Source organism: Nematolebias whitei, chromosome 11 (assembly GCF_014905685.2).
Source record: "Nematolebias whitei isolate Nwh7 chromosome 11, NemWhi1, whole genome shotgun sequence".
In the NCBI taxonomy this organism is placed as follows: domain Eukaryota; kingdom Metazoa; phylum Chordata; class Actinopteri; order Cyprinodontiformes; family Rivulidae; genus Nematolebias; species Nematolebias whitei.
Genome location: NC_056508.1, coordinates 23,842,597 through 23,854,103, shown reverse-complemented (window position 1 = coordinate 23,854,103; position 11,507 = coordinate 23,842,597). Strand labels below are relative to the sequence as shown.

The 11,507-nt window shown below is 37.5% G+C and overlaps 2 protein-coding genes across 4 annotated transcripts in view; one reads left to right on the top strand and one right to left on the bottom strand.

Moving 5' to 3' along the window:
• Nucleotides 1-11,507, bottom strand: part of LOC119417552 (sodium-coupled neutral amino acid transporter 3) — a 122,368-nt gene that overhangs the window by 62,005 nt on the left and 48,856 nt on the right. The gene's annotated exons all lie outside the window — the stretch shown is intronic.
• Nucleotides 1,035-9,430, top strand: LOC119417553 (6-phosphofructo-2-kinase/fructose-2,6-bisphosphatase; the record flags this gene model as incomplete). Its single annotated transcript, XM_037684787.1, is given in 10 exon segments — nucleotides 1,035-1,212; nucleotides 3,713-3,838; nucleotides 4,447-4,543; nucleotides 5,717-5,783; nucleotides 6,399-6,473; nucleotides 6,581-6,637; nucleotides 7,756-7,877; nucleotides 7,956-8,163; nucleotides 8,542-8,688; nucleotides 9,326-9,430. Coding segments are annotated over 10 exon segments (1,095 nt in total), but the record flags the coding sequence as incomplete, so codon positions are not given.

Here is an 11,507-nt window from a genome sequence, read left to right as displayed (position 1 = left end):
ATATATATATATGTATATATAAAAAACTGAAATTGATAAAATAAAGACACAACATACATAAATACAAGGGTCACAAAACATACACCGAAACAACAGACTATTAAAAAACTTGAACAAGCAGTACATTAGAGCTTGGATTTTTACGTGGCAACCCAATCTTCAATGGTGACCTTTCTTATGCCTGGATCATACTCACTATAAACATGGACGGACGGAGGGCATTTCCAATTGCCCATCTTTGCTCTGTGACGTGAGAAGACCACAGATCCTGACACATACTCCAAAATGTAAAAGACTGTCATTTCTCACACAAGATGATCTTAGTCTAAAACACTGGTATGAAAATTCGAGGAGTGGCAAGACTTGTTTTTCCATTTTTAATCTTAAAATGAATTCATTTTTTGGCATTTCAATTCCATACTAAAAATTCTATATGAAAGTTTAGTCAAACATTTTCTCTTCAGTACCTGACTGTATTCTTCATACTCTGCAACAAGAGATCTTTCTCATCAGTGTCTTGAGTTGATCTGGTTTGTCCTTTCCTCTGTTGTCTTTGTGCTGCTCAGGATGGAGACTGCAACAAAGTGAAGATTCAACGCAATCTGCTGGCTTCCTTAGATAGATAACTTTGATAATTGGCTTTTATAATGTATGTAAATGTTTTTATATAGTTCCCTGAGATGACTTCTGTTGTGACTTGACGCTGTATAAATAAACTGAACTGAATTGAATCTGATGTGCTGTCATCACTTTATATTCCATCAAGTCTTTGGATGAGATCAGAACATTTGTTGTACTGATATAAATATACAATTCAGGGCAAAGTACATGGTAGAGTATGTTGATTGGTAGAGGATCTTGTGATGAACAGCTCAAATAACTAATCAAACGCTCGTGGCTCTCTTCAACAAACCAAACAGGTTGTTGCTGACAGAAGTCCACCCAAACTCCTCCCATGCTGACTCAGTGGGAGAAAGTTCAAAATTTGCACGTTTGCTTTAAAAGCTACCATTATTCCCCTGTTCTGTCACACATACCGGTAGGAACACACACAAAAACACTGACTCACAAACAAATTTTTACAGATATACACAAACATTTTTCTTCTGGCTGTTGAAGTCATGTCAAAAGCACAAGCAACGCTCACACAGAACCCTCTGGAGAAGACCTGGGTTCCATGGATGACCAGCAGACTGAACAGGCGCAGAAGCTGTAAGTACACAAACACACAAACACACACACACACACACACACGTTTGTCTTTCTATTGTTACGGGGACTTTGCATTGACTTCCATTCATTTCTATAGCCTAACCCTTACCCTAAACCTAACCATTACCAGTACGTACCTAACCCATCCTCAATTCACACCTTAGTCCTAAACCTAACCCACCAACGCCACTTGAACCTTATGGGGACCAGGTTTTGGTCCCCACAAGGAGCAGTTGGTCCTCACAATGTAGTATGTGTTGGAAAAATGGGCCTTACAAAGCAACATAGACACACACATGTACAATTTATAATGTTTGCCTTCGTACTGACTCAGTATGGCATGACATGTTGATACTTGTACATTAAATATGTGAAAACTATATTGGGGTTGCTGTATTTGAAAATCAATTTTGTGGTTTCAGAGTGTTTCTTCTATGTGCACAACCTGAAGGTCATTCACCCAAAATGTCACTGCCCATGTGTTGCTCTTTTTTACATTTAACAATGAGAAGCACCTTTAAATTATTAGATACAAATTTTTAGAACAACCCTTTTTAACAATTATATGCAACCTAATAATAAATTAGAAAAAGAAGATCCTTTCCGATGCAGTCAGTGTCTCACTTATCTTTTAATTATCATTCTCACAGCATGCACATTGTTTTTTGTCTATTTAATTTAATTCAGTTTATTTATATAGCGCCAAGCCACAACAGAAGTCGTCTCAGGGCGCTGAACAGAAACACTCATATACATTAAAAGTAAGTTAATAACAATATTTATCTGAGGAGCAGACTGCTTTGAGTTTAATTTCATTGCAGACTCTCATTATGAGCAAGCATGAAGGCGACAGTGGAAAAGAATAACTCCCTCACGAGGAAAAAACCTTTAGCAGAACCAGACTCAGGACAAGCGGTCATCTGCTTCGACCGGCTGGGTTTGAGAGGAACAGATACACAAAGGCAGGTCAATAATCACAAGTTGAGATAGAAATAATATCAAATGAAAACTATTCAATTTTAGTCAATCTCCATTAGTCTAAGCCTATAGCAGCATAACAAGCCAACCGTAACTATAGGATTTATCAAAAAGGAAAGTCTTAAGCCCAGTCTTAAAACTGGACAATGTGTCAGCCTCACGGACAGAAACTGGAAGTTAGTTCCACAAGAGAGGAGCCTGATAACTGGAAGATCTTCCTCCCATTCTGTTTTTGGAAATTCTAGGAACTGCAAGTAAACCTGCAGTCTGAAAGTGAAGTGCACTGTTCGAAAAATATGTAACTATAAGATCCCTAATTTAAGGTTTTAACAAAAATAGATAGCATCTCTGCAGCCATTATGAAATGAAAAGGAAAGATGACAGCCTTGTTTAATTCTGTGTTCTATAAAGAACCAAGGGAAGTTTCTCTTGGCAGTGAAATTGAAGAGGTTACAGGTATATTCTCATAAACATTCAATGACGGAAATAATTCATTCAATTTGTCCTCCAGCAGTCTAAGGATATTACAGCATGACTAACGGATAGCTCTGGAAACCCAAGCCAACACTATTAAGGAAAAAAGAGTGAAATGCTCTGTTAGGAAATCATGAACCAATAATGTCTGTAATATAAGATGGAGCTACAGTATATTGTTGAGAGAATTGCATGTTAGAAGTAACATTTTGAATTCTACTCTGACTTTGACGAATGGAGAAAAGCTAAAACTAGAGAACTATGATCTCTCCTACCAACTCTCATTAAAATTCTGGCAGCAGCATTTTGGATCAACTGAAGACTTTTTAAATAATTTTTTTGGAGTAGAGAAAAGTATTGGTCCAAGCATTGAACCCTGAGGAACTCCATGAAGAATTTTGGTGTATGAAGAAGATTTGATTATTTACATTTACAAACTAGAATTAATCAAATAAATATGATTTAAACTATTTTAGATGTTCCTTTAACCTCAATATAATATTCTAGCCTTTGTAGTAAAATATTGTGATCAACTGTATCAAATGCTGTTCTGAGGTCTAATAGGACCAGTAAAGACACAAGTCCAGTGTTTGAGGCCATGAGGCCATGATAATGCAATGTGTTTATGGGTCACACAGGAAGAAAATCTTTCCTAGAATGTCAGAACCATCAATCATCACACATACCAGGAGGTTAAGAAAAATAAAGGGTATTTATTTATGCATCTAATACTCCAATAAAATCAACCCTAAATGACTGCGAACGACACCCTCCCTCCAAAAGGGTGCTGCCACAACCACTGAAAGCTCTACCCTCAGTTTGTTAGAGAAACCTTTGTCTAGTGCTGATTGCACACATCTGTCCATGATGAGTCTCTTTGCCTCCTCTGATGAGTCTTGCCCACTCTATCTAAAGAGTGGAACTAAACACAAGTACTAAACATGTGTTGGTTAGTAAGTATCACTGTGAGATACTCTGAACTCAGTATTTTAAGCAGAGATTTGATCTTCACAACTCATTTTTTGTGGGATGTTTTTGTGTGTTTAAGCTTCAGTGCCTCAGTTCACCAATTCCCCAACAGTGATTGTGATGGTAGGGCTGCCAGCACGTGGGAAAACTTACATTTCCAAGAAACTCACCAGATACCTGAACTGGATCGGGGTTTCAACCAAAGGTATTATCTCACGGTACAAGACTGCACCAAAAGTCTGATTCTCTTTCCAAAGCTTTGTCATACTTCAGATTTGCAGAGTTCTGTTTCCCATTTGCTACAAAACTATTTTAGTGGCAGTTAAGATAAAATAAACTGGCTTGAGATAAAGTGAATTTTATATTTTCATACAGCCAAAACAAAGAACTTTAATGACAACGTCTAAAAGCTAAAACATAAAATAGTGTGGTGCAAATAACATAAATGTGCATGTTTTAGTCTACTCATAAAAGCTTGCATTCACATTTAAATCACATTTAATCTTCGGGCACCCTAATCGTTTGGGGAAACCTCCCTTTTTTAATGAACATATCTATGGTTTATTGTATTATAATGTTTCCTGTTATTGTTGTTATGATTTGTTTTATGACTATTATGACTAGTTGATTGTGGAAAAAATATTATTTTTAAACAGTTAAATGTATAATGTATTTTGAACTAAGGAACACTAACTGTCAAAGGGATTTTCAGGGATAAATAGTGGTTTAAAAATAATACATCATAAAGGAAACATTTTTAATCGTTGTGTTCAAGGTTATAAATAATGTTAAATGATGTTTCTTCCCCCCCAGTGTTTAATATTGGGCAATATAGAAGAGAGGCCACACGTTCCTACAATAGCTATGAGTTCTTTAAACCTGACAACACAGAGGCGATGAAGATACGCAAGTATGAACTTTAATACAGTTTTTGATTTTCTTACATCAGAACACTGTGCAAAACAATCACAAGGTATCAAAGTTCATGCTCAATAATCAAGGCAAAAAAAACACCCCAACAAAGTTCAGTCAGGTCATCTGCATGGTTTCTTTTATATTTTTTGAACCGTTTATTCTTTCATCCAAAGACTTCATGAGTCTGAGGAGTCACAACAAACTCAGTCCCACAAGCAGCACACTCACATAGAGAGCAAACCAGTTTTATGGTGATAAGATGGTTTCTGGAGCCCGCCCTCTCCCACGTCGACTCTCTGAGGCAGCCATAGCATTGAGCATGAACTTGGATGTTTGGAACCACTTTGTTGCTTCTTCAAGCTTGTTGACGTTTACTTATGCTTGAGGTCTTCAGAATCATTTATGAAGGCCTAGAGGCAGACTTCTTTAACCATAGCAACACTTTGTTTTCTCTTGGCTGCTCCCTTTGTTAGGAGTTGCCACAGTCAACAAACTCATATGAAGATTTTACAATTGTTTCACACTGGATGCTCTACCTAACACAACCACAGAGCTGCCACAATTCACATGTGTGGAGCAATCTGCCCTCATGCACGCCCAGTCAAGCGGGCCTTAAAGGCCTTGCTCAAAGGCTCACATTGGGGCAAATGAGGGTGAAGGTGGGTGCTTCACCTTTCCCACACAAATTTTCTTGTAACATGCAGGGAAATCAATCACAACTCCCTTTCTCTCATCTGCCTCCACTTCCCTTTGACCATTGCAACATATAATAGATTAAAATTGATTGAATAAAAGGTTCTAAAATACATGTTTCAAATGCTGCCCAACCATGTAAAAGCAATTACACCAAATATTGACACTATTGTCAATAATAAAAATGAAATAATTGTAGAAAAATAGCTTTTGTATTAATTTAATTGACTAAGGCATTGGTCTTGTTGCCATTTATTTATGATACTGGGGCCTGATTCTGGATCAGTAAACAGATTCAGTGTTACTGATTCAGATTACGAAGTGTTTATGCCAGCAGAGTAGGCCTTGCTGGTTCAAGCAGCTCAGTATTATTATTTTTCAACTGGGGCTCAGTTTGATGTTATTCCTCATTTATAAAGCACGTCACTGGTAATACAAATGAGTATGTTTTAACATTTTAAATTTGCATCAACAGTGCTTGCGTCAGTGCTGCCCTGAAAGATGTGTGCGATTACCTAACCAGGGACCAAGGTCAAGTTGCGGTGAGTAAAATTTGAAGTGGTTCCACTTGATGCAATTGTGATCGCTTTCATAATCACGTTTTATTCAGTTAAAAGTGTAAAAATGCCAAGATGCCTACAAAGATTCAAAGGTTTGTCCATGCAGCTGCCTTCACCAAGCTCCCCATTCAGCTTTCTGCTAACTCAAACATACATGATTCATGGGCAAAGTTAACATTCTCAGCCTTAGTAGTTAAAAACATCCATACATTTTGACCAAAACTTCCCTAATAAATTGCTTCTTCGGAAAAATAAATAAATAAAACAAGGAAGATGGCCAACTTTCTACACTGATGTCTTCACAAAAAAGGGGGCCAGCACCTCAGGCAAAAATGTTTCAACCTCTCTTACAGAGAGGCTCATTGTTGCATCTACAAATCAATTGTGAAAAAAGTTTATAAAACAAAATGTGCCAAACGCTAACTGCTTCACATCCAGAGATGAACAAACAGAACTCGAAGAGTTTTTCTTCACAGTATCAATTTTGCAGGACCCAAACCCTCCCATTCTGCAAAAAGATTAAACGTCAGTGTGATCTGAAAAATATCGACCTGTATTTTATATTTTAAAAACTTCTGATCTTGTTTGACCTTTAAGGTTTTTGATGCTACCAACACTACTCCTGAACGCAGAGAAGTCATCCTCAGTTTTGCCAAAGAAAATGGTTACAAGGTTTGTTTTGTTTTTTTTCCTCTGTCCAATAAATATGCTTTAATATATCCATTCATAAAGTACATGTCATATAACAGTTTCCATGTCTTTTTTTTTTTCCTGTATAGATTTTCTTTGTGGAATCGATATGTGACGATCCGAAAATCATTGCTGAGAATATCAAAGTAAGTGTTATGGTTTCTGTTGGTAGCTGGTGATGGTGGGTCATGCATTTTACACCTAGGCCTTCAGTGGCGTCCTGCCTGAATTCATCCTCTTAATACCACCATTATGACGCCACGGCTGCAGAAACCATCAACACTACACAGAAATGTGGAATAATATGGTGCTGCATCACAGACATGGATCTTATGCAACAAAAATGAATGCCCGCCGCTGTTAAACATGGTTCTTTTCACAAAGATGAATTCCTTTACTCCTCTCTCAAACGTATTGCATCACTCAGCCCTCTGCGAATAACAAGCCGCCATCAGGGCACCAATGACCAAATGTTAGGCTGATGGTCCTCCTTTTATATGTGAACAGCAAGTTCTGGATGTCACCAGCAAACTGAATTTATTGCAGCTCCTCAGACTGAAGAAGTCTTTTGGATAAAGTACGAAATGATTCTGCAAAGAAGAATCTGTCCAGAGTTAACCTTGTTAGATTTTTCTACCTGGATTATTGAGCATGCATCAGGACATTTAGCATCAGGATAATTGCAATAAGGACCCAAATGTCATTGTGTAAGCAACTCTTCAGAGTTTGTTAAATTAACTCGTGTTGTCATTTGATCACTATGTAAACCGTTGGGAAAAACAAGAAAACCCTTGAAGGGCAGCACTTTGGGGGAGCTGTGGCTGAGTGGTTAGAGCAGTCATCTTCCAATGCAAGAGTTGAGGGTTCAATTCCACCAGCTGTCACATGCTGAAGTGTCCCTGGGCAATACACTGAACCCCTAAATGCCTTGGATGTGTGTCCCATCAGTGTACGAATGTGATTTAAATCACTGATTATTCTTTGTACAAAAATAGTAGAATATGAATGGGTAAATGAGGCACAGGTTGTAAAGAGCTTTGAGCGTCTTGATAAGATAGAAAGTGCTATATAAGTACTGTACAGTCCATTTTCCTCTATTTTGAAGAAGCTGTTCCTTATTACCTTCAGTCTTGTTCAGTAGAATTGTCCAGCTGTTTTCAAACTTTTGGGGTGTTGTAAAAAAAAAAAAAGAGTAGCAACATAAAAATGTGTTGGTGCCCAAGTGCTTCCTGCTTCTCCACATCAGCCTTCTGTCTTAAAACAGCAAGTGAAGCTGACCAGTCCAGACTATGAAGACTGTGATAAAGAAGAGGCAGTGGCTGACTTCCTGAAGAGGATTGAATGTTATCAAATGACTTACATCGCCCTGGACGACAACAAGGACAGGTCAAACATCTTCTTCTAATTACTTTATACAAAGGGCAACTAAAATTACAGGCCAGGCATTTCATTTTCTTCATGCAGGAATCTGTCCTACATCAAAATCTTTGACGTGGGTAGCAGGTACCTGGTGAACCGGGTCCAGGACCACATTCAGAGCAGAATAGTTTACTACCTGATGAACATCCATGTCACTCAAAGATCCATCTACCTGTCTCGCCACGGAGAGAGCGAACTCAACCTGGTGGGTCGTATAGGAGGAGACTCGGGGCTCTCCCCCCGTGGAGCTAAGGTAAAATGAGTTAATCCTTATCAGCTCTAAAACATTTCTAAAAAACATGTTTACAATGCAACCAAAGCTTATTCAACATTTTGTCCTCATAACTTTTTTAAATATAAAAATTGACTTGCATTTTTTTCAAACTGAAATAAAAAGTGCTTCTTAAATATCTCAAAAGGTTTATGATTTTTTTTAAATTTATTTCAACATACTTGCTTCATTGTTAACTTGCAGCTACTGTTTAGTAATTTTTGCAGTTAGTTATGATTCTGCTCATGTTAGAAGTCGGCAACGGTTCTGCGAATGTTCTCTTGTCCTCTTTAAGAAATATTTGAAGTTTTTATCTGTTTTTGTTGTTTTTGACAGATTGTTTACTTGTTTGTTTGTCAGTTTGCCAGTGCTCTGGGTGCATACATGCGTGGTCAGTGCATCACTGACCTAAAAGTCTGGACGAGCCACATGAAGAGGACCATCCAGACCGCCGAGTCCCTGGGAGTCCAGTATGAGCAGTGGAAAGCTCTAAATGAGATTGATGCTGTGAGACATTAAATGACTCTAAATTTATGGGAAAATGTAGCTTCTAGAATAATTTCTACCAGATATTACTGTGTAGTTTTATATATGTTTGCTTGTTTTATTGTCACGGCACAGAATGGGAATTGGAAATACGTTCTGTACGCTCTATCTGTTTAATTGAGGTTGACATGGCAACCCAGCTTTAGAAAGTAACCTGTCTTACATCTAGATTCAGCCACACACCAAAATAGAAGTCAGTATCTCACATATTTTTTAAGTTATCATTCTCAAAACATGCATAGATGGACAGACAGACAAATGGATTAACGGAATTTCCAATTCCCCCTCTTGGCTCGGCGATGGGGGACAGTAATCCTGGACTGGTTAAAGTGAAAACCACACAAATACATAGGTCAACGGAGTTTGGTTGCAAAAACCTTAAAAGAAGAAACTATAAACAAGAAAATAATACAGTGAGCATGAATCCAGCATTCACACAAGAACAGAAGCAAGAAGAGATGGAGGTACAACAATCTGAACAGAAAGCATTCGATTTGAAAACACAACGCATTTTATGAATCAAGACACTAACGTTTCCATTCAGTAAACTCTCTAGTAAAAAAAAAAAATGCATATTTGTTTTTGTGTTTTTCCACAGGGGGTTTGTGAAGAAATGACTTATGAAGAGATCCAGGAGCACTACCCTGAGGAGTTTGCTCTTCGGGATCAGGACAAATATCGATACCGCTACCCTAAAGGAGAGGTGAGAGCTAGTTTTAAAAACGAGACAAGTGTACCATCATTTTACATATTTATAACCATCTCCTCAAATTGTTCACTATTTTTAGATGCCCTTTTTGCAGACATTGAACATCTGCCCATCTTGACTTCTGAGAAACTCAGGGTATCCTGAAAGTTACTATTCAGTGGTGGACATAGATCTGCTAATCCACTAACACTTGAAGCTGCGTCGACCAATCAAGTTTTATTAAATTCAATTCAAATTCAATTCAAAAATACTTTATTAACTCCAGAGGGAAATTATTTGTTGTTGTAACTCATTATCCTCATTTCATTAAGAGATGTTATAGATACTGATGGCTGTAGGCAGGAAGGAAATGTAATAAGCCAATAGCATGCCCAGTGGACTCTTCAAGACATGCCCACAACAGACAGGAACAAACTTGTGAATTTTGTTCGCGGACTTAAAGAAGGCTAAATCTAATTCCACTAACCGTTTCCAAAGTTAGCAAAAATGCTAATCCAGTAAATGAAAAATTATATAGGAATTTAAAATTTCGGAATTTAAAATTCTCCTATTATCTGGAAGGATACAAGATGTGTGATGCAGACTAAGTGACAGTCATCTTAGCGGCTAATGATTTAGTGTTAGCTTCTGCTCATTTTAAATTTTTATCTGTTTAGCTTTAGTGTAGCTAATTTTTTAGTTAGTGGAATACGAGTTAGCAAAGCTAACTTTCTGGTTAGCTGTGCTCACCATTATTTATACCCAGACCTCTGATTGATGTGTTGCCAGTTAACCTAATTAGTTACAAAATACTCCTTAAGCAAATTCTTGTTCCCAGTTGAGAAGTAAAAACGGGGAATTGGAAATATTCTTTCTCCATCTATCCGCCCGTTCATCTGTACACGTTGTGAGCATAACTTCATGAACAAGTGAGGTACTGACTTCCATTCTTTTGTGTGGCTGCATCTTCGTATAAGAAATGTCACTATCATCAATTGGGTTGCCAAAACAAAACCCAAAATGACCACCACCATATGTAAACTGACCCCCATCATTTGAAGCAACTGTGCTTTCTAGTTTTTATATTGCTCAAAAGAATAGTTTATTCAAAGGATTGCGGTGGTTGAATTTTTATCTATGGGGGCCAAGGCCACCAGTGGCCACCCCCTGACTTTGTCATTGCAACTGTTGGTGGATAAGAAAAAAGTTTTTGTTTTTTTCTACAGTGCATCTCCTACCCACTTGAATATTTCCCACCAACAACATTTAAGGTTTCAAAATATTTAAGTGGTTCAAAACATCCTGATTCATGCTCAATAATCCAGGTTAAAAAAAAAAATCCAACACAAAGTTAAGTTAGGTCCTCTGGCTGGTTTATTTTTGTTGAAACGTTTCGTCTTTGATGTTTTGAACCATTTTGGCCATGGCTGCTTCAGACAAGTTGGCGGGGGAGAGGGCGGACTCCAGAAACCATCTTAGCACCATCAAACTGGTTGACCCACTGTAAGGTGCTATTTATAAGACTGAGTTTGTTGTGGCTCCTCGGAGCCATCATTGAGCAAGAACTTTGATACTGATCAAAACCGTTTCAGTGTGTATAAATGTCTAAAACCAGACTTGGAAGATTTAAAAAAAAAAATTCAATTTTCAATCAAAAAGTTTTTTAACTGGATAAAAACAATTTCTCCAAGATTTTAGAAAGAAAGGAAAGTTTTAAGATTGGTCTGAAATTTAAATAAACTGAAGGGACAAGTTCAGTTTCAAACCCGGTCAACAAGGACACATTTTAGAATAATCAGCTTTGGTTTTAATTCAGTTCAAAAATACTTTATAAATTCTTAAAGGTAAATTAAATGTTGTGGTAACTCATCATCCTGGTTTCATTAAAGAGTTGTTATAGACGCTGATGTCTGTGAGCAGGAAGGATCTCTTGTAGTGGTCTGTCCTACAACGGATCTGAAGAAGTCGCTGACTGAATCCAGAATAAAGACAGAAATTAAAGTTTTCAAAGCAATATCTCAGAATAGTAACAGTTACTCCAACGTGCAGCCACTTTGAGTGGCGCAATTCTAGAACTATTATATATATTTGA